The sequence below is a fragment of the Salvelinus namaycush genome, chromosome 22 (assembly GCF_016432855.1).
Source record: "Salvelinus namaycush isolate Seneca chromosome 22, SaNama_1.0, whole genome shotgun sequence".
In the NCBI taxonomy this organism is placed as follows: Eukaryota; Metazoa; Chordata; class Actinopteri; order Salmoniformes; family Salmonidae; genus Salvelinus; species Salvelinus namaycush.
Window position 1 is genome coordinate 12,484,903 of NC_052328.1, and position 23,780 is coordinate 12,508,682.

General features: G+C 43.8%; 2 protein-coding genes across 3 annotated transcripts in view; both read left to right on the forward strand.

The window, feature by feature from the left end:
- The window catches only part of thada (THADA armadillo repeat containing), a 100,742-nt gene extending 84,000 nt beyond the window's left edge, over positions 1-16,742 (forward strand). Inside the window, exons 37-38 of the mRNA XM_038960399.1 lie at positions 15,619-15,788; positions 15,992-16,742. Of these exons, the coding sequence (XP_038816327.1) occupies positions 15,619-15,788; positions 15,992-16,333 (512 nt within the window). The 3' untranslated portion in view covers positions 16,334-16,742. The remainder of the gene's footprint in view (positions 1-15,618; positions 15,789-15,991) is intronic.
- A 2,424-nt stretch (positions 16,743-19,166) lies between these two features.
- LOC120017559 (mRNA decay activator protein ZFP36L2-A-like) lies at positions 19,167-22,449 on the forward strand. 2 transcript variants are annotated; one of them, XM_038960400.1, is made up of 2 exons: positions 19,167-19,470; positions 19,724-22,449. In XM_038960400.1, the coding sequence occupies exons 1-2, from the start codon at positions 19,374-19,376 to the stop codon at positions 20,902-20,904; spliced, it is 1,278 nt and encodes a 425-aa protein (XP_038816328.1). In that variant the 5' UTR covers positions 19,167-19,373; the 3' UTR covers positions 20,905-22,449. The 2 variants fall into 2 exon arrangements, with proteins under 2 accessions (XP_038816328.1, XP_038816329.1); XM_038960401.1 differs by having other exon boundaries at positions 19,168-19,470; positions 19,720-22,449.
- The last annotated feature ends 1,331 nt before the right edge of the window (positions 22,450-23,780 follow it).

Here is a 23,780-nt window from a genome sequence, read left to right on the forward strand (position 1 = left end):
ACTTCCTCTATTTTCTCCGCTTCTTCTCCTGGTGAAAACACAGGAGCCACCCTTATTGTCCCTGCATCTGCCTCCACTGATAACATCACCTCATTGTTCTCTAATAAAAAGAACATCCACGTCTATACAACAATGTGTACGTTGGGGTCAGGGTCAGATACGAACCAGATGACTAAGACTGATATGCTTTTGCTACAACAGGAAGGGAATAAAATTAACATAATTGCTATGTGTGTGTGTGTCCTGGGGATCCCCTGTCATTTCTCCCTCCTCACCACACTAGTCATTTCCTGAGAGTTCAACCCTGATGTGTGGGCGTCAGAGTTCTTCATGGACTCTACAGAGCGTACATTATTCTGCTGTCCAAAGGGACACTGTGTGTTGATGTCGTGTCTACATTCAGCCCAGCCACCGTGTCTGCCTACAGAGTACTGTAATGGGGATGGGGGCATGTTTACGACCTAACGTGGCAGGGTAAAGTAGTGGTGGTGTCAAACCAAGGCCATGTAATGACCAGCTCTCTGCCTTTTGATATGGAAGTGAATCAGACTCCATCCCTTCACCCCAGTAGACCCAAGTAGGTATTCTACCTCTACTTCATATCCACAGACGTATTTCAACGTAGGGGTGGTATATAAAGGAAGAGGGCTTGAGTTGGTACCCAAAAACATAGGGTGTACTTACAATGTAGTACAATAGATGGTATGGTCGATTGTCAACACAAGCACAGTAGATGGTCAATTGACTTGGAGAGTTAGTCATGTCCTCGTTTTTTTAATGATCTATTAACCCTTTTACCAAAGAGCACATTCTCTATCTACAAAGATCTACTATTTTGTATCCTAGCAGCACCTCTTTTTCCCCCCTACAAGTTAGTTATGCATTTAGAAGTATGAGAGAGAACAACCTTTCAACATTTTGTTCTATAGTATTATACAGTCCTTGCAGCCTGATAAGGCCCTTCCTGGTTCTCACTGAACTACAGTGGAGCCCTGTGTTTCCCCTATATGCATAAATTATAGCCGCCACTGAAAACAGATAGCTTTGAAACTAGAATGTTTCTCTCTGCCCAATGGCAGAATGTGTAGAATAGCAGGAAACTAACTTTAAAACTGTAAAATGCTGTCACTGCGGCCAAGAGGAGGGCATCTAAAACCGTGCCATAGGCCACGCCCACTACAACGGATTTCTATTAGATTATATGATTCAAAAGTCCCAATGCAAAGTTACACCTCTTTCTATTGAGTTATTTCATAAAACTGATCAGAATTCCAAAGAATGCTGACGTCATGCCGGGGAAGAAAACATTTAGGGGATGTGACGTAAAATGGAGGACCTGGTTATCCAGCCTATTCCCTATAATGTCAAATAAAAATGTGTAACTTCAAATTTAACCAAATCATTTGTACTCATGACTACTGGTTTCTATTACATTTTCAGACAACTTACAAGCAAATACTTTATGAATTGATGAAATCAGCTTGCAAGGTTAGTAGCCAACTAGCCTGCTAATGTTAGCCCTACTAGCCTGCATAATGTTTGCCCTACCAGCCTGCTAACGTTACGTTAGCACTGTATGAGTCAGTTAGTTGCTATTAACACCTTACATTAAAGTAAACCAAAGTTTTGGAAATACTTAACACCATCTAACCAGTTATCAAATAATGTTACTGGTATATACAGTTAAACTAAGTGGCCAAAAGTATGTGAACATCTCATTCCAAAATCATGGGCATTAATATGGGGTTTGTCCCCCCTTTGCTGCTATAACAGACTACTCTTCTGGGAAGGCTTTCCACTAGATGTTGGAACATTGCAGGGGGACTTGCTTCCATTCAGCCACAAGAGCATTAGTGAGGTCAGAAACAGATGTTGGGCGATGAGGCCTGGCTCGCAGTCTCCGTTCCAATTCATCCCAAAGGTGATCGATGGGGTTGAGGTCAGGGCACTGTGCAGGCCAGTCAAGTTCTTCCACACCCGTCTCGACAAACCATTTTTGTATGGACCTTGCTTTGTGCACGGGGTCAGTGCCATAGCTTCAGCCGGTGCAGCCGGTGGGCCCGGCTCTGTGGAGCCGCGGGCCCCCTATGTAATTTGAATACCACCCCACCATGCCCAAGTATTAATTGTTGACGTGGGTCCATCACCTCTAAGATATGTTGAGGAGATCTTTCTTTAACATAGGCTATATGATAAATGATCCCACTGATGGTTTCACCAACAAAAAGTCAGCATGATGTTTTAGTGTATAGTTGACAAATTAATTTGCTAAATAAATCATATTATTCAATAGTTTCAATACCATGTTAAGATAATGAAATGCATTCTGGGATTCATTTTGCAAATACTCTCCATGCCTTGTTGTTTCTGTCATTGTTTAAAGCAACAGTTGAGCTAGCTATCAAGAGACAACGGCGGGGGGGGAAAATTAAGAAAGTCGAGAATAGAAAATTAAGGATTTAAAGCTATGTATCAACACAAAAGTGGAGCCCAAAAGAGGAAGGCCAAAAATGAGAACAAAGGAGGTATCAAAATGAGTTAAATTAGATTCCTTTTTCAAATGCAGTTCAAGTGCAGCCATTGCCAACACAAGCAATGTAGCAGGACCAGAAGAGGATGTAGGTTTATCATCACCAGCAGCAGCTTTTAGCGGGTCAAGGCCATCGTGCCAGAAGAAGCAACTTTGACAGAGGAGGATACAGGTTGTCAGGTATCGGCGGATATGACCCTGAGCACAAGCCAGGCCGGACAAACTATCCCTGGGCCGGGCAGTGAGGAAGAGGAGCAGGGCGGGGCTAGAATCGTGGCGGCTGAGGAAACAGGTGGAAGTGGGACTGGTGGCCTTTTAACCTATCCAACTGACAGGGGGCATTATGCAACAAATATGGATGCAAAGGTTAAACGGCACGTTATTGCATTAGGCTCGTGTAAGCCTTCTAGCCCATTCCCAAGAGATGACGAAAGGCTGTGTTTTTCCGAGTCGTATTACCCCACTACAACCAAGGCTGGAATCAAATTACCACGTACATGGCTATGTTATTCGGCCAAGCTAGATTGGGCGTATTGTGAGCCTTGTTGGCTGTTCGGAGATTGGAGTGCCCCTTCTCTGATGCGTGGGTGAATGGGGTGAGAGATTGGCGCCATCTAACATACAAAATAGCATGTCATGAGACATCCCAGATTCACATGGGTGCCTGTTTTGTATATGAGCAATGGAAGCTCAATGGCGCTATTGACGCAGAAATGCAGCACATTTCTGGCGACAGGAGTTGGAGCGCATAGTTAGGGGCACCGTGAAAAGTTGGGGCAGGCCAACAGTGGGAATCATCTCAGTATAATTGAACTGTGATTTTACGACCCAGTCTGAAAGACTTTTAGAACGCCCCGCAGGATCTGTTAATTGACTATCTCAGTCCTCAAATCCAAATTGAGCTGATTTATATCTTAACCGAGTGAATGAAGTGTGACATTCAGGGAGAGATGTAGGAAGCCCCATTTAAAAACATATATATATATTATTATGGACACCACACCGGATGTATCCAAAGTAGACCAGTTAAACCAAGTTCATCGCTTTGTGAGAGTGATAAGGGATGCAGATAATGTCGCCACAGATCTGACCATCAGAGTCGATTTGGGGATTTCTGGAGACTGGTGACACATCAGCGGCTGAGCTTCAACATAAAGTCCTGGGCAGCATAGAGGATAATGGGTGGGATATTTCAAAATGTCCTGGGCAGGGGTATGATGAGCTGCTAACATAAGCGGGGTCTATTCGGGTGTGCAGGCCAGAATATCCGAAAAAGAGCCCCTTGCTGTTCTGCATTGCGCAGCGCACAATCTTAACCTGGCTCAACGTCTCTGTCAAAAATGTGCCAGAGTTTAAACACTTTTATGAGACTGTTGAACTGTTATACACCTTCTCCGGGCATAGCATAAAGAGATCCATGTTGAGTGGTGTATTTGTTTTTGCATCAGAAAAAGAAAATGTAACACTAAAACGACTGTGTCCCCACCCGCTGGTCATCTAGATCTGAGTCCCTTGCCGCCCTGAGATACAGATATGCGGACGTAATGAAGGCCCTCACCAAGATTGTGCTGTTAAGTGACAAGAAGAACGAGAGGGATGATGCAGCAGCACTGACATTTTTTCCGTCGTTCTGCAGACTAAGGTTTTAGAAAATGTGAACGTCGTCTCCAAAATGTTACAGGCCAAAGACGCAGACCTGCACAGGGCAGTTAGCCTACTCAAGGACATTATAGAGGTCCTGTCTGGATTCCGACAGGATTTTGAGAGGGACAAAGTCACTGCAAAGACCCTTGCCGACAAATGGGAAGCTCAGAACGCATTTGAAGACACTCGGAGAAGGAAGGCGAGGCGTCATTTTGATGAGCTATGCGAGGACGAGCGACTGCCTGATGGGGAGAGTAGTTTTAGAGTCAACGTCTTTAATGCAAACCTTGACATCGTTATCCACCAGCTGTCAAACAGATTTAAAAGTCAGCGGGCAACGTCGAGTCTGTTTGACTCCATCCATCCCACTACCCTGGCCAACGCAGATGATGCGCTCTACGAGACCGCCAGCCGGCTGGCTGAACATTACAGCAAAGATATATTGTCAAGCTTCCCTGGCCAATTACTCTCTTTCAGGGCCTGTTTTAAGAAGGAAATAGCAAAGCACACTACAGTGAGAGACCTGGCCAAGATGCTCATTGTGGATTACAATTCAGTCACTGCTACATTTGGGGAAGTAGTTACAGCGATGCTCCTTTTTATGACTGCCTGTAACGGTAGCCAGTGCCGAGCACTCCTTTTCCAAACTGAAAATAATTCAATCATACCTGAGGAGCAGCATGGGACAGGAGAGACTGAGTGGCTTGTACATTCTGTCCATTGAAAACACCAGGGCCAGGACCATGGATTTGAATGCCGTAGTCAACGACTTCACAGAGCGCAAGGCACGTCAAATGCCAATGAAATGAGTGAGTAAGCTTATATTTTTTACAGGGTAGGCTACCCAGACAGCTTATATAAATCAAGCTTTATTGAGATTCATTTACATTGCTTGTCAATCTATGACTATGCTAGATCTGTCTTTGGAAACCATGTTCTGGTGCACGGCCGCTGAGCCACAACTTTGTCATCATAGTCTATACGTTTAACTAGGCTATAAGAATAATAGTAAGCACATACGCATCGTATACTGTTAAAAGGCATGCTGCCATTTAAGCAATCTGTTTGAATAGTCCACTTGATTGATTTGCTGGTGTTTCTGCTATAGGCCTCTGCGGGAGACAGATCATTTGAGATACCGGTATGTCAGTTTTGACGCTGTGCATAACTTCAGCGAGCACGTACTGGGTCATTGGCTATGTTTCGGTGTTTCTGTCAAGAGATTGATCTATATATTTATGTTTTATAATATAGGCTATTGCCTATTTTTTTTTTTTCAGATAAAATAGGGTGATTTTTGACCGCTTTGTGCTTTCTGTGGTGCTGATCGACTTATATGGGTTAATTTCTGACAGCTTCCATGGTGCTGAATGTATTGGCTATATTGCGGCTTCTCTGGTAACTGCTTCAAATGTGCCCTTAGATTAGGTTCTACTCTGCTGTTACAATGTTTAGTAATATTACCACACAGCCTTACCAGCTAAATTACTTTAATTTTAAGGGAAATATGGGTGGGGATAGGGGCCTGTAATTTGTTTGGGCACCTGGGCCCATCATGATTAAGCTATGCTACTGCACGAGGTCATTGTAATGCTGAAACCAGAAAGGTCCTTCCCCAAACTTTTGCCACAAAGTTGGAAGCACAGAATCGTCTAGAATATCTTTGTATGCTGTAGAGTTAGGATTTTCCTTCATTGGAACTAAGGGGCATAGCCCAAACCATGATAAAAAGCACCAGACCATTATTCCTCCTCCACCAAACTTTACAGTTGGCACTATGCATTGGGGCAGGTAGCGTTCTCCTGGCATCTGCCAAACCCATATACGTCCGTCCGATTGCCAGATGGTGAAGTGTGATTCATCACTCCAGAGAACGCATTTCCACTGCTTCAGAGTCCAATGGCGACAAGCTTTACACCACTCCAGCCGACGTTTGGCATTGCGCATGATGATCTTAGGCTTGTGTGCGGCTGCTCTGCAATGGAAACCCATTTCATGAAGCTCCCGACGAACAGTTCTGTTAAAAAATATATATATGCCGTCAAGGAGGTGTGTAAACAAAACTCCTTAAAAAGTTGGCAAGATAACTGTTGCTTCTAGAGGCAGTTGGGAACTCAGTAGTGAGTGTTGCAACCGAGGACAGATTATTTTTACACACTTCAGCACTCTACGGTCCCGTTCTGTGAGCTTGTGTGGCTTACTACTTCGCAGCTGAGCTGTTGTTCCACTTAAGAATAACAGGACTTAAAGTTGACCGGTGCAGCTCTAGCAGGGCAGAAATTTGACAAACTAACTTGTTGGAAAGGTGGCATCCTATGACAGTGTTACGCTGAAAGTCACTGAGCTCTTTAGTAAGGCCATTCTACTGCCAATGTTTGTCTATGGAGATTGCATGGCTATGTGCTCAATTTATACACCTGTCAGCAACAGGTCTGGCTGAAATAGCCAAATCCACAAATTTGAAGGGGTGTCCACATACTTTTGTATACAGTGCCTACGGAAAATATTCAGACTCCTTGACTTTTTCCAAATTTTGATACATTACAACCTTATTCCAAAATGGATTAAATAAATAAAAAATTCTCAGCAATCTACATTCTATACCCCAAAATGACAAAATACAGATACCTTATTTACATAAGTATTCAGACCCTTTGCTATGAGACTCGAAATTGAGCTCAGGTGCATCCTGTTTCCATTGATAATCCTTGATGTTTCTACAACTTGGAGTCCACCTGTGGTAAATTCAATTGATTAGACATGATTTGGAAAGGCACACACCTGTCTGTATAAGGTCCCACAGTTGACAGTGCATGTCAGAGCAAAAACCAAGCCATGTGGTCGAAGGAATTGTCTAGAGCTCCGAGACAGGATCCTGTCGAGGCACAGACCTGGGGAAGGGTACCAAAACATTTCTCCAGCATTGAAGGTCCCCAAGAACACATTGGCCTCCATCATTCTTAAATGGAAGAAGTTTGTAACCACCAAGACTCTGAGCTGGCCAGCCGGCCAAATTGAGCAATCTGTGGAGAAAGGCCTTGGTCAGGGAGGTGACCAATAACCCAATGGTCACTCTGACAGAGCTCTAGAGATCATCTGTGGAGATGGGAGAACCTTCCACAAGGACAACCATCTCTTCAGCATTCCAACAATGAGTCATTTTTTGGTAGAGTTGCCAGACGGAAGCCACTCCACAGTAAAAGGCACATGACAGCCCGCTGGCCTGAATATCAAGTGTCAAGTCTGGAGGAAACCTAGCACCATCCCTACGGTGAAGCATAGTGCTGGCACAATCATGCTGTGGGGATGTTTTTCAGGGACTGGGTGACTAGTCAGGATCGAGGCAAAGATGAATGGCACAAAGTACAGAGAGATCCTTGATGAAAACCTGCTCCAGAGCACTTTGGACCTCAGACTAGGGTGAACAGGACAACGCGACCGTAAGCACACAGCCAGTACAACGCAGGAGTGGCTTCGGGACAAGTCTCTGAATGACCTTGAGTGGCCCAGCCAGAGCCCGGACTTGAACCCGATCGAACATATCTGGAGAGACCTAAAAAATAACTGTGCAGCAACGCTCCCCATCCAACCTGACAGAGGTTGAGAGGATCTGCAGAGAAGAATGGGAGGAACTCCCCAAATACAGGTGTCCCAAGATTGTAGCGTCATACCCCAAAAAACTCAATGCTGTAATCGCTGCCAAAAGTGCTTCAACAAAGTACTGAGTAAAGGGTTTGAATAGTTACAGTTGAAGTCAGAAGTTCACATACACCTTAGCCAAATACATTTAAACTCAGTTTTTCACAATTCCTGACATTTACTCCCAGTAAAGAAAATCCCTGTTTTAGGTCAGTTCGGATCACCACTTTATTTTAAGAATGTGAATGTCAGAATAATAGTAGAGAGAATTATTTATTTCAGCTTTTATTTATTTCATCACATTCTCAGTGGGTCAGAAGTTTACAAACACTCAATTAGTATTTGGTAGCATTGCCTTTAAATTGCTTAACTTGGGTCAAACGTTTCGGGTAGCCTTCCTCAAGCTTCCCACAATAAGTTGGGTGAATTTTGGCCCATTCCACCTGACAGAGCTGGTGTAACTGAGTCAGGTTTGTAGGCCTCCTTGCTCGTACATGCTTTTTCAGTTATGCCCCCCAAAAATTCTATACGATTGAGGTCAGGGCTTTGTGATGACCACTCCAATACCTTGACTTTGTTGTCCTTAAGCCATTTTGCCACAACTTTGGAAGTATGCTTGGGGTCATTGGCCATTTGGAAGACCCATTTGCGACCAAGCTTTAACTTCCTGACTGATGTCTTGAGATGTTGCTTCAATATATCCACATCATTTTTCTGCCTCATGATGCCATCTATTTTGTAATGTCAAGCAGAGGCACTGAGTTTGAAGGTACGCCTTGAAATACATCCACAGGTACACCTCCAATTGACTCAAATGATGTCAATTAGCCTAACAGAAGCTTCCAGAGCCATGACATAATTTTCTGGAATTTTCCAAGCTGTTTAATGGCACAGTCAACTTAGTGTATGTAAACTTCTGACCCACTGGAATTGTGATACAATGAATTATAAGTGAGATCATCTGTCTGTAAACAATTGTTGGAAAAATGACTTGTGTCATGCACAAAGTAGATGTGCTAACCGACTTGCCAAAACTATAGTTTGTTAACAAGAAGTTTGTGGAGTGGTTAAAAAACTAGTTTTAATGACTCCAACCTAAGTGTATGTAAACTCTGACTTCAACTGTATGTAAAGCCAGCTGAAGTTTATTTTAACCTGCTATGCAGACAGGCTGACCTGTCTGTTTTTATCTAGGCCATTCTCAATGAACCATCATTGAATCCACACTCTCGGCCTATGTCAATATTAACTTCAATATTATGTAGTGTGTGTGTGTGCCGCTCTGTCCAATAATTTACAGCAGCATGATGGTAGGAGGATATGCAGATGTAGCAGAGGATTTTATACCTCTAAACCACGTTTTCTGTTTTAACTGGGAATGGTTCAGTCATTAAACCTGGGTTGGTAGTTTATGAATGGAGCATGCATTAGGGCTGGGAATCATTCAGTCATTAAACCTGGGTTGGTAGTTTATGAATGGAGCATGCATTAGGGCTGGGAATCATTCAGTCATTAAACCTGGGTTGGTAGTTTATGAATGGAGCATGCATTAGGGCTGGGAATCATTCAGTCATTAAACCTGGGTTGGTAGTTTATGAATGGAGCATGCATTAGGGCTGGGAATCATTCAGTCATTAAACCTGGGTTGGTAGTTTATGAATGGAGCATGCATTAGGGCTGAGAATTGCCAGGGACCTCACGATACGATATTATCACGATACTTAGGTGCCGATACGATATGTATTGCAATTCCTTGAGCAAGGCCGTTAACCCCCATCAACTTCTCCATGGGCGCCGATGATGTGCATATCTATTAAGTCAGCCCCCCGACTGCATTGTTGTTCAACTGACTATGTATCCCCTTCCCCTTTCTATATGTATTGCGATTCGATACTGTGATTTTATTATTCTCATCTATTTATTAAAGATGAGAACCTAGTTTTGATCAGTCATGGAAATAAAAGTGCTGAAAACAAATTGACTGCCTATTTTAAAAGAAAAACGAGAACAAGCTATGAAGGAAAAATACTGGCGTTTTGGTTCAGGTAAAGCCAACTAGCAAAATAAGTATATTGTCAAAACGATACAATATATCATAAAAAAATAACATCCCAATATGTAACTATCAAGTTTATTTTTAGCCTGGAAGCACCCTTCTGTCAAATCTGAGGCCCAGATTAGTTTACTGACAACGACTGAAGAAAAAGCTTTGAGGTGAAGTAATATTCTGTAGTTGTCACCGCAAAGCGGAGAAAAATCACCTACAATTAGAACTGAAATCACTCCTGAGTGTCAGTGTTACTTTAGACTGGTCTGGAGATGGCCAGATAGTCCCACCAGCACTGGCGTAACACAACTGACTTTATATGTTCATGATTGTTGTTATTGATTACTAGAGTAGAGGCTCTTGTGAGGCTATGGCCTTTATCTCTCACACTGGTTCTCGTTGAGCTATAGGAGGAAGTTGGTGTTCTAAAGTGTTTTTATTTCACACACAACACCCCTCTCTCTGACACACACACACACACACACACACACACACACACACACACACACACACACACACACACACACACACACACACACACACACACACACACACACGTCAACACGTCCTGGTCTCCGCACCTCTGCACAATCTCCAGTGTGTGTGTCAGGGTTTCCCTTGATGGCTTTTAGCAAAATATTATATGAAAAGCCAATACATTTTAATTGTTGCGGGCCAAATTGAACGGGAGAAAAAAACACTGCCATTTGTAAAAGAATGCTTTTTATTCATTAACCAAGTTTCCATCTAACGTTTTTATGCAGGTGAAGTACATGTCGGATAAAGTCCTGATGAAATTTTTCGGTAAACATTCCAAATGTCGACAAAACAAAATACAAGTTGGGATCTTTTTGTGTCTAAAATTAATTATGGGAGACATGTCGGTGGGCAAATATTGATATAATAACCGTCATATCGAGTAGGCTAAATGTGCGCTCTAGCCAACAGTGCACAGATAAAGTGCGCTCTTGGCTAGAGTGCATGTCCCAATACCAGAGTGTGTACTCGCTACATAACGCACTTTTTTGTGTGAGAAAACCATCAGTAGAGTTGAAAATGTGATGGAAACCCGTTTAACTTGTATTTTTTTGTTGGTACATGATGAGGGGGAAAAGGTACATGGAAATTTAACCACACAAGGTATTTTTATGTGCACTACGTCATCACGCACGGCCTTTTATCTGCCACAAGTCAATTTGATGGAAATACATCTCTATGCGGATTTTTGAATATTCGCATGAAAATCTGTCGCCCAATTGGATAGAAACCTGGCTACTGATGGAAATACCAGTAGATATAAATACGTTTGACGTCATGCATATCGGTCATTTGCATAATTCAGTGGAACTAAATTGGCGCGTTTATTTCCGTTAGTCTACATGTATACTATATACACAAGTATGTGATCAAATTGGTGGATTTGGCTATTTCAGCCACACCCCTTGCTGACAGGTGTATAAATCGAGCACACAGCCATGCAATCTCCACAGACAAACATTGGCAGTAGAATGACCTTGCTGAAGAGCTCAGTGACTTTCAACGTGGTACTGTCATAGGATGACAACAAGTTAGGTCGTCAAATTTCTGCCCTGCTAGAGCTGCCCTGGTGAACTGTAAGTGCTGTTATTGTGAAATGGAAACGTCTAGGAGCAACAACGGCTCAGCTGCAAAGTGGTAGGCCACACAAGCGCACAGAAAAAGACGCTGAGGCGCGTAGAGCGTAAAAAATCGTCTGTCCTCGTTTGCAACACTCACTACCAAGTTCCAAACTGCCTCTGGAAGAAGCAATGTCAGCATAAGAACTCTTTGTCGGGAGCTTCATAAAATGGGTTTGCATGGCAGAGCAGCCAAAGATCACCATGCACAATGCCAAGTGTTGGCTGGAGTGGTGTAAAGCTCACCGCCATTGGACTCTGGAGCAGTGGAAACGCGTTCTCTGGAGTGATGAATCACGCTTCACCATCTGGCAGTCTGACGGACAAATCTGGAGGATGCCAGGAGAATGCTACCTGCCACAATGCATAGTGCCAACTAAAGTTTGGTGGAGGAATGATGGTCTGGGGCTATTTTTCATAGTTCGGGCTAGGCTCCTTAGTTCCAGTGAAGGGAAATCTTAACTCTACACCATACAATAACATTCTAGACGATTTTGTGCTTCCAAATTTGTGGCAAAAGTTTGGGGAAGGCCCTTTCCTGTTTCAGCATGACAACGCCCCCGTGCACAAAGCGAGGTCCTTACAGAAATGGTTTAGTTGAGATCGGTGTGGAAGAACTTTACTGGCCTGCACAGATCCCTGACCTCAACCACATCGAATACCTTTGGTATGAATTGGAAAGCAGACTGCGAGCCAGGCCTAATCGCCCAACATCAGTGCCCGACCTCACTAATGCTCTTGTGGCTGAATGGAAGCAAATCCCGCAGCAATGTTCCAACATCTAGTGGAAAGCCTTCCCAGAAGAGTGGAGGCTCCTGTGGCAGCAAAGGGGGGACCAACTCCATATTAATGCCCATGATTTTGGAATGAGATGTTCGACAAGCAGGTGTCCACATACTTTTGGTCATGTAGTGTATCTTATTTGTCATACGCGCACAATATAAAGAGCCTATTCTGAGAGGAATATCACCTCAGTGAGTGCTGCTGCTGCAGCTCCTCACCTCATTGCTGCTGGAGTGAAACGTGCTTTTACATTATCCCAGTCATTGCACAGCAATTCTAAATTGAATTTACGTGTTAACTTGTTTTGATGGCCACCATTTTTATTTCTAAACTGGTAATTGAAGCGGCCTCTATTCACCATTCCTGTACATAGGAAACGGTAGGCTATCAGCGCATCACCCACCCTTTTGCAATGTGAGCTGGAGGCATGCATTTTGAAAACTGATACTTAATTGTTTGAAACCTGAACGTTTTACTTCATATTATGAAGCATATCTTACCTTGCTTCAAAGTAGCCGAGGCAAAATCCCACCATTTGAAATCTGGAGGCAACTATTTCATAAAGACCTCCTCATATGCCATAACCAGCATCTCGCTCCTGTTCTATTGGTTTTCATATCAACTTTCTTTCGTTGTCCAGAAGCCAAAAGCACAACCCTAGTCATATTAGCAAACTGTCCTAGTTGATGCGGCTTTAGATTCACAACAGATTTTCATCTCTGTCACATATGGAACCGCTTGCATCAGGTGCGTTGTTTAAAATTGTGTTTCCCTGCGAATTGCATTTTGGAAAATGTTTGAAAATGACACTTTAGTGGCAGCTTCATTACAGGTGTTGCATGTTCTGTTAAGATTACCATAATCTAAGTGTAATTTCTGCTGTTCTGAGCACCTTGGGTGGATGCCCTAATGGATTACACACCCAATGCATATATGGGTCTGGTAAATTTCTCAAATGGACGGTAAATTAAAATTTTCTCGGTCACGAAACCCTGGTGTGTGTGTGTGTTACTGCCAGTGAATGTGTGTGAGCATATAGGTACAGGTATACAAAAGCCTACACCGTAGTAAACCAAGATATTAACCATTTGTGTATCAGCACTCAAAACGTGTTTCTCTGATCTGTGAGAAGCGAAAGATTAAGCGGGGCCTTGTTAGAAATGCAGGTGGAGGGGGCTGGGGCAGGGGCCTGTGTGTTCCCAAGGTTAGGGGTCCAGGTGGATTAAAACTGGGCATAGAAGTGGCGTACTGTGCCCCCCTATCTCTCTGATGTGGGTGGCTGAGCAGCGGAATGGAGTGTGGGCGTGTAGCTCCCCCTCACACTCCAACACACAGTATGATGACGCCAGGAAGGCAGGAGGGTCCACCAATATCTCTTATTTTACCACTATCATTACAGCCCTCTGTCATTGGTACACCCGACACCCCCCAGCTGCAGAAGCTATGTCCCGGATTTGCGGAACACCAAAGCTCCTCTCTCTCTTTCCTTATTTCCATTTTTTTTTTTTTTAATTAGTTCCAGCCCAAGACTCCCACCACATATTGATTTCAGGAGTTAAACATCCTCCTTTCCCGCCGGAATTTGGCTCTGTTTCATAGCGAAACATGGCACAGAGCTTGCTGGCTGCGTAACGGTGCAGAAACGAGGCGGATGGGAAAAATTCACCCCCCGAAATACCGTTGACGGGACTGAAGGGCAGTACTTGGAACAGGCATTGATCTCTCTGAAATGAGTCTAAATCTATTTCCAGTGCAGCTGTAGCTCATACAATGCCCTACAGTACGTTTCATCATGTCATGTTATGGTTTTACTGAGCAGGTTATGATGAGATTTTTAATTGTAGGACTCCATGTACTTTGTATAGTGTATACTCCTGGATTGTTCTTCACACTCTTTTTCTATTCTATCCACTGAATGCCAACAGGCTTAGTGTGCCAACTGTAGTGGTGGGTCAGTCACTCCCTGCCAGCCCCATTAAGCAACAGGAAGATGGTGGCACTGCCCTGTCTTCTCTCCGATAAGATTGTTAGATAAACAGTATTACTCACATAAACAACACACTCTAACACAGACACTCTTGCCCCACCACACACACACACATGACTAATAGCAGGGGAAAGCCAATCTCCTGAGAAGACTGTAGTGGATGTTGAGTACTGTAAGCCGATGACAGACCAGGGGAAATCGTGTTAGTGAAGTGTGAAACCTGCCAAAAGTTAATCAATTGAAAAGTGGCTAGTTTCCCATTATGCCTTAATGTTTGGGGCTGGTTGTGTTTTGAAGCACGCTGGCCCAGGTCCAGCGGTAAAGCCTGTCACCTTCTCTCCCCCTCTGGGATGAATGGCTGGGGTGACACCAGAGCCGGGACAACCCAGAGAGGGGGCGGCACAACACTTTGGTTTGAGAAAGGAACATGCCACTCCGGCTCAACACACAAAATCCCTGACAATACCGTACAATTACCAACTTCCTAGGTTCGGAGTGGGTTTCCTTGAATCTCAAGTCCTTGGTTTGACACCCCCTTTTAGAAGGGAAAACCAATCCTCCTGAACAGCCACTATCCCCAGCACAGTTGGGGTGGTGGTGGTTAAGGAGTGGTTTGGGATGGTGTGTGGGGATGTTGATGGGGGTTAAGGTGACGCCCCCCTTTTTAAAGTCCCTTTTGTTATCTCCAGGTATCAGCTGTGCAGGGCATGGTCAAGGGATAATAAGGCACGAACACGCACACAGTTGCGGAGAGCTTTCACATTGATGCGTGGAGTCATTACATCTAGGGATAGAGGCTGTTGCTGGATGAGCGTTAATACTGTCATGTCCTCCCGCCTAAAGTGCCGTCTCTTCTCTCTTCACTTACGCTCTTCCTGTGCTCTCTCCCATACTCTTTCCCAGCTCAATCCTTGGTGTGTTTTTATTTAAAATGTCTTTCCCATAATAGGTTCCAGGTTCAGAAGAGAACGCACACTTGGTCTGGAACATAAAGACAGAAGCGCATCAATCTTGTGTAAAAGCTTGGCATTGATCCTGTGTCAGACAACAGATTGGGAGCAGACTTGTTTTTTTCTTCTCCTGTTCCTTATTTAGTGTTCTTTGGGCCTAATGGTGACGGATGCTATGAACTTAAAGAACATCCACATTGTAGCGTCGTCAGTGCTGCTGTACTAGTACAGTGCCTCTCGTTCTGGTGCCTGTTACCCCTAAAGACTCCCCTGCTCTCCAAACCATACTTTACCCCTCTCTCTTCTCTCCAGATTCTCAGAATGTGAAAGTATGTATGTAACCCCCAACCTCATGTTGTTGACTCTGTCCCCTGTGTCCCTAGATGTGGCCTGTGTCTCGGTGTGCCCACCTGTTGCCCTGGACATGGGTGTGGGGTTGCTATGCCAGCTGTTCCAGCTGTGGGGGCAGGTGCCAATGGGCATCCTCACCCTGACAGAGTGGCTGCTGGGAGACCAGGAGCAAGAGACATCCACAGCAGAGGCAACTGGCCTGGTAAGGAGACACACACACACCTCTCGAAGAGTTGGGATTCGACTGGATAAGATGAGTTGGAGTCTATGCCCTTTGGCAGAGTATCTTCTTCATCCCAATCTCTGAAATGCATTAAAGAATAAAATGTACTTCATTCAATCATTACCCTCTTCCATTTGAACACAATAGTTCCCCTCTTCCATTCACTCATCTCCTCTGCTCAGGATGAAGAGGACTTCCTGTTTGAGAAGGGCGATCTGAACCTTTGGGCCGAGCCTGTCCAGTGGGCACGGCTACTACACAGACACCTGGGTGTCCTCTTCAAGGCCCCAGGGTTGACGGCTCTGAGCCAGAACCAGGCAGAGTTGCTCAGACTTTCAGCCCAGACAGAGGCCCTATCCCTGGCCACCCAGCAGGCTCTAGAGGGCCTCCCAGCCCTGCCCCAGTTTTCCTGCACCATAGAGCATGCCCGGCTGGCCCTACAGCAGGAGAGGGCCACACTGGCTCTGGCTATACTGGGGAGGCTGAGGACCAGGGAAGATCAATGTTGGTCTAAGACACCATAGCCACTAGTAAGTTAACATTCTTGGTGGGTTTCTGGGGTCAAGACCAGAGTAAAGGTGGATTTGGTATTGTAGATTGAACCATCTCGATAGATATGCAGGTTGGAGTTCTGTCAAGTCTTCACTTGTCAAGATAACTGATGGTGAAAAGGGGGTGGAGTATGATCTATTAACCACAGTTATGGAATTACATTTTTCAGCTATGAGACATCACTTAGTGCCTGGAAATGCATCAACGGTCTCGCTACTCCAATACATATTTTGATTTGAACAATTATGCAAGCAGTACACGTTTTAACGACTAGCATTTTAATCAGCGGCGGATGTATTTGTTTTAGAAGGGAATGTACTGCGGAAAAGTGTTTATGATCGAGTTTTGTTTCTGTGTTTCAAATTAAAGATGCCTAATTCATGTGCCTCGTCATTTTTGAAAACAACCACATGGCGTTATGTGTATGTATGTGTCCTCACAGCAACTTGTACAACAGGACTGAGCACTGAGGCTTCAACCTATGTGCTGGGACATAGTATTCCTTTAGCTCTACATGTGAAAAAGAACACTTCATGTACTGTTCTCATATACACTACACTGTAACATGGAAAGGGAAAGGGCTAGTCAGTTGCACAACAATGTATTCAACCTAAATGTGTTTTCTGCATTTAACCTAAACCCTCTGAATCTGAGAGGTGTGGGCTGCCTTAATCGATGTCATCGGCGCCAGCGGAGCAGTCGTTGTTGGGGGGTTAACTGTCTTGCTCAAGGGCAGAACGGCAAATGTATACACCTTGCCGGCCTTGGGGATTCGAACCAGTGACATGTATACAGTGCACTCTACCCTACATAAACATTGCCTCCAAGGATGTTGTGCACTTCGGGTGTTGTGGTGATTTAATCCAAATGTCCGGAGTCATAAGGGCCTCAAAAACAGAAGCACCAACAGTGTGGTTTTAATGGGAAGGAGGGAGTAAATCTGTTGACAATGCATGGGGTTGCTAACGTAGATGTTTACCCTAAATTACCCTCGTAATTCAATTTGTTCTGTTTACAGCTGTCCTCGGATATGTTGTAAGATAGGTCATTTTCATATATTTAACACGTTTTCCAGTGGACTCTTCTCCACCATTTGATTAGGTTTTTATGCCCCCTTGGTGTCCTAGGTTACGTAATTAGGAGGGCAATACAATGGTCCACTGTCCCGTGCCTGCGACCCGTGCAGACAGCTGGGCAGTCTCGCTCTGTAGTACTGGCAGCGTTCCCTGTTACTGTAAAAATTCTGTCATGTTTTTGGAACGCTTGAACATCCCCCAATAAAAACAGCACTGTGTGATGGGAGAGTGTTTTTTGCGGATTAGGACATGTTCAAGGGATTTCTCAGTATGAGGCTTGCCTTGGCATTGGACTATTTATCATAAACGCTCAAGCTCAAATGTAAAGGTTCGTAGTAGTAGATTCCAACCCGTTGTCATTTGTTTTCGGCTGTTGCTAGTTCACAGTATGACTATTGAATGATGCACTTTCAGATTTGGGCAATTGGGAAAGACTTGATGGTAACTGGTGTCACAGAAACCTGCACTTTTTGGTGATATGTTTTCTACAGAATTGTAACATACTCCAAACAAAAATATATCCCTTGTGGGACCCTAGTATAGCCCTGCTGCTCTGCACTTCGTTGCTAATTATGCAGTCTTTCTATGGTGTGGCTGTGAACTTGGTTTGGCTCCAAATTAGAGTATTTTCATTCTCACACTTTCATAGCTTTCAGATGGTGTTAAGTGTTTGTTACATCACACTGACAAAATAGGCTATTTTAAATTTAAATCATGCCTTGCACCTCAGCAGGTGGCGCTCAAGTCTGTAAATTCATTTTGAGCGTTGCAGTGTTTCACTGCTTTTTTACAGAGATTCACATTCCTTCAGTCAAGTCTCAGTGCAGTATTCTGAGGTTGTGTGCGGTTGAGCCACAGTATAGAATAGATGGCTGAACGCTCTGTGTATAACGAGTGGCTTCCATGAGTGCTACTTTGAACTCGTGTGTCCTTGTTATATTTCAATTAGCCATATTATGTGTAAATGAACTGTGCTGCACAACAATTGAAAATTTATGTAATGTCTTTTTTTTTTTTTTACAAGTCCACGTTGGAGTGGAAAATGATATTTTGTAATTCGTAAGAGACTAGGCACAGGGCGTCCCCAACCCTGCTCCTGGAGAGCTGTAGGTTTCAGCTCCAATCCCAGTTGTTAGTAACTTGATTCCGTTTATCAACAAGCTATTTGAATCAGGTGCGCTAGAAATTAGCGATGGAGTGAATCTATAGGACAATAGTTTTCCAGGAAAATGGTTTTAGAGCCCTGAACTGGGGCATAAATTCGGGGGTGTGGATTATCATTATGCAACCACTCGGGAACAAACCTAAACAAAAAATACATTGCATTCTGGCTGCATTCATTCATACGATTTCCCCAAACACTTGCTGTCCCTCTCAAGCGTGCGAAACAGAGAGAGAGCAGTGGTCCTTCGTTTGTATTTGCCTAAACCTGTACAAAGAAATTACTTTTCTAGCAACTACTACTGTACGCTATTGCTAGATTCAAGCATAGAGCTCCTATTAAATTACCAGTATTAGTATTCTAATTAGTAAATCTATGGAACTTTACACAATTTCGTGGTGTGATAGAATTTTGGAGGGGTACAATTTCAAGGCGGCTGTATGATAATGGCGGCCAACCAGTGACTGGGAGACTATTGAATACCGGGGGCGTGCCCTGCAAAAAAAACTTTGCTACAACTTCAGAAAACTCCACCCACGCGAGCCACCGCGAAGCATTTATATCCATGTGCAGAGGAAAAGCAGTTAGTGAAGCAGTCTGGCTCAGCGCTTCTCTAAGGAAGAACCTGCAACACACAAGGAACGTTCACCTACTTGTTGATTCATCTCCACCACTGGAATTGCACATTCGTTTTTTTCTTTAACGCTCTAAAACCAGTCGTGGCACCATTTACAACAGTTGCCTCGTGCATTGAAGGATCCTGCTTGGTCCTCTATGAGAGCTACTGTAACGTTACTGCGACAGAACTTCCGAAAAAGAGATGTCTGCAACCATCTTGTCCGCTTTCTACGATATCGACATGCTTTACAAGGTAAGTTTCCCCATTGTTTGGAGTTGGAAAATATTTTTTACCAGGTTTGATGGATAGCTAACTTGGAGCATACATTTATTTTCAGTAGGTTACAACTACATATAGTAAGCAATAACGTGTTGGTGGCACGCGCATACAGTTTTTACTTGTAATAAAGTGTACGTTTGCAGTCTTGTTTTATCAGAATGCATGTATTCGTCAAAGCGCGTTATTGGAAATGCATTGCTAATTTGTCTTTTCTCTCAACAGCAAGATATGAACATGAACGCTATGAATCACATCAATAGCATACTGGACAAGAAAGCGGTGGGTCCTCCAGTGAACACACATAGCTCCAATAGTTCTTTCGCGCCGGGATTTTTCCGTAGAAACTCGACCACCAACATGGAAGCAATGACCAACAACAGCAACAAGTACTCTGCCAACTCCTACAGTAATTTGATGGAGAACGCGACGAGCAGCAGCACTGCCATTATGAACAAGGAGAACAAGTTCCGCGACCGGACATACAGCGAGAATGGGGACCGCAGCCAGCAGCTGCAGATCGTGCAGCAGAAGCCAGGCTCTCAGATCAACTCCACCCGCTACAAGACCGAACTCTGCAGGCCCTTCGAGGAGAACGGAGCGTGCAAATACGGAGAGAAATGCCAGTTCGCGCACGGCTACCATGAGCTGAGAAATTTGTCTCGTCACCCTAAGTATAAAACCGAGCCCTGTCGCACTTTCCACACTATTGGCTTCTGCCCCTACGGTCCCCGCTGTCATTTTATCCACAACGCTGATGAGCGCAGACCCGCTCCAAGCAACGCCAACGTGCAGGGGGAGCCCAAATCAGCTCACGAGCTCTGCGGCTATGGTCAAAGCGGCGATGTGCAGCAGCAAGTTGGGTACAACAGGGACAGACCAAAGCTTCACCACAGCCTGAGTTTTTCAGGCTTTTCCAGCCACCACGGACTTGAGTCGCCACTACTCGAGAGCCCCACGTCGCGCACACCACCACCCCCCTCAAACTCCTCTTGCTCTCTCAACTATTATGAGGACATACGGTCTCCCAACTCCATGTCTTGTGTGAACAGTGCATTCAGTTTTCCTGGACATGACCTGAAAGCCTTACTTGCTCCCCTGGCCTTGCATACGCAAAACGGCTATGGCAACAACCATTTCAATGGTGCCTACTACGGGAACATTCATGCCAACATGTGCCCCCCTTCTCCCCCCTCATACAACATGAGCCACTTGCAGTCCCTGCGCCGCCTCAACGAATCACCGGTGTTCGACTCCCCTCCTAGCCCGCCCGACTCCCTCTCAGACCGGGAGAGTTATGCGAGCGGATCCCTCAGCTCTTCTGGGAGTCTTAGCGGCTCTGAGTCTCCGAGTTTGGATGCTGGGAAACGTTTGCCAATCTTCAGCAGGCTGTCGATTTCTGATGACTAAATATCCCATGTTATTTTCAATGGATCAAATTTGTCCTTGACATGGCATTAGTTGTTTTTCCTTTTTGTAATGATGGTTGTATAGAAGTAGATATCAACAGAAGGCATTCCATCGGTGGCTTACACGTTTGAGCTGCAAGTAAGGGCAGTATTTGTCTCAGGCAAGCCACACTTCCCTGGGATAGATGTGTACAAAACTTGACACGAGACTGTAAAGCAGTTTCAGATTTCCTCCATCCTGCCAAGAAATGCCTTGACACAATGTAAAAAAAAAAAAAAAATGTTTTTCTTCTTCTAAGTATGTGTTCCTTTCTGAAAGCTTAAACTTCCATTCCAGAACTTTAATCTTTTTTTCACAGCGCCACGCAGTGGTTTGTTTGAGTAGTATAGTTTGTTGCTTAGTTGAGGCACTCTTTGAGTTAGGTTTGTTTGGGGAAATCACTGCAGATGGTTGAAAATATATTTCTATATTTTTAGCTGTTTTGAGTGATTACATAGCAGTGCGTAACTGGCTATGAAATATTTAACTTATTTATTATCTTGTGAAAAGTATAGGCTATATGTTGGTAATTTGTCCATACTGTATTTATCAAGTATGATGAAGCAATAGATCTATATTCTTTTATGTTTAAATTATGATCGCCATTATTAATCTGCAGAAAGTGGAGTGTATGTCCTTTTCACAGTAATATATATATTGTTTTTGGTCTCCTTTTGTAACTTCACTTGGTTATTTTTATTGTAAATTAGTAAAAAAGAAAAAAATCTTAATTTAAGAGAACGTATGTGATATTTATTTCCTAAATTTTGTTTACGTTTATTAAAACAAAAGTTTGCGTGATTTGCTGTTCTGAGGTTGCTTGTAAGAGCTGTGGAAGGTGTTTTGAGAATCCTTATCTAGATGTTTCTGTAGAATGTATAAACAATGTGGTTGTGCAGACCGTCCAAACCTGAGCTAGCCTTGCTTTTTTTCATTTTTTTTCATAGATCAGACTCGGTGACAAAGAACCCAAGTAAATAAATTAACCAAAAAAGTATTTTTGTTTTCTTCTGTTTGTACGAGGTCACACTGTGATTCCAGCCACTCGCTAAAGAATGTAGCAATCCCTTGTTTCCCAGTATTATTGTGTAGTGCCTACAGGGTTCACCGTCTTACATGCCTTAATATTAACCAAATAAAGTATTTTTCCTACATGTATCTTTTCCACAAGTTTAATTGAATGTAGTGTTGGAGCTGAATTACTTTTGAAGGTTGGTACCACTTATCATAAGACCCTGGGACAACCATACTTTTTTTTTTTATTCCCCATTCCTCTACTTTTGATTTTGTTTGATATTGACTAGTTCAGGGGATGCGCACTATGTATTTTTTTTGACTACTTTTATCAGAAGTAAAGCTTTTTGAATGTAACTAAAACGGACAAAAAGACAACCTGAGTTGTAATATAATTATTTTTGGAGAGTCAGTTCACTACAAATTGAGTGTGAGACTTTGTACTGTACAGTTTCTTTTGTAGTTCTCCCAATAAAATGATTTTGAAAAGAGTCTTGTGCTGCTTGGTCTTATCCTTCACAGAAAGAATGAAGCAAGGGTCTTGGAATTTCTGGGAAGATCTTTCTCTAGTGTCATCTGTTTTCGAAACTACACCCTCTCAATCATTCATACTACAGGAAGGATACTGCCTCCTAAAGACACTAGCATGTTCAGCTTTGCCATGCTCCTGACAAAAACACTTATAAATCACTTTTTCTCCCCCCCATTGCCTCACCCAGCATTATTGAGGGGGAAAGGTCTGAGTCATTAGTGAATGCACCCATCTCTGGCATAGCTGTACCAAATGACTGGCCTCGGAGGCCTACTCTGACTTTGTCTTGGCTAGGGGCCAATGGGGCTTTGTGTTGACTAGAGTAGACCCTCCACAGTACAGCACAACCACCAACCCCGACACTAGTGGGAGGTGAGGCTGAGGATCCTACCTTTTATGTGACTTAGTTTTATTATACTTGTCAGATCTTGGACCAAATCTGAATTGTAAGTAGGTAGGGTGTAGTGTTAAGTGATAAAGCAGTCTCCATGCATACTTCACTAATAGGATGCCAAATTAGGATGATCATACCAAATGTGGATGTCATCCCCACATGGTATGTTTCATCTGTATGGATGAGAGTAGCCATAACCTTATGATTTAGTCTTGAAATAAATCTGCAGAGGTCTCTCACACCTGTTTGCCAGGTCTGGAGCAGGTAGATAAAAGTCAAACGGGCAGGGTAAGTGAGAGTTGTTAACCCATTTACAAGGTATTGCAGCACTATTTGTTTTTCAGGAGCCCCTCAAGGAACGCTCCACCCATTTTCAATTGTCTATTCTTTGAAGTTATCAGAACCCACAAAGTCATTAAGGAAATAAAGCCCTGGAAGCCATGTAGTGCGGAAAGTTCACGCCAAGATAAGGGAGGGTGATAAGGCTGAGCAAATATTTACAGAGTCCTCAGGTTTTCATAATGAAGTGTTTATGAAGAAGAGAGCTTAAGGGCCCACAATGCATGATTAGGGTTCACGTACCTGTGTGTGGTGGTGTGTGTGTGTGTGGGGGGGGGGTGCATGCTCCTACAATGACAGGAAACACTCTGACTTCTGATTACGGCAGGAAGAGCCCAGTTCCTCACCTCCCCTGCTGTTCGTATCCTTTTATTTTCCTTCTGACCGGTCCGTTGGATGGCTGCTTCTAAAGGTTCCTATTTTTGCAGCAGTGCGTTGCTTGAGAGCAGCTTGGCTTGTCCTGGCATTGTTTTTGTCATGCTCAGTAAGGCGTGAGCAACATCATGACTATTAATTACCATGGAACTTATTTCCAGAACATCTGAGAGAGGGTAGTGT

What these genes read in the sequence shown, in the direction of transcription:
- LOC120017559 (XM_038960400.1), top strand. Translation starts at nt 19,374, where the DNA reads ATGAGAGCTACTGTAACGTTACTGCGACAGAACTTCCGAAAAAGAGAT. An exon ending in ATATCGACATGCTTTACAAG is followed by an intron (nt 19,471 to 19,723) that starts GTAAGTTTCCCC and finishes CTCAACAGCAAG; the next exon opens with ATATGAACATGAACGCTATG.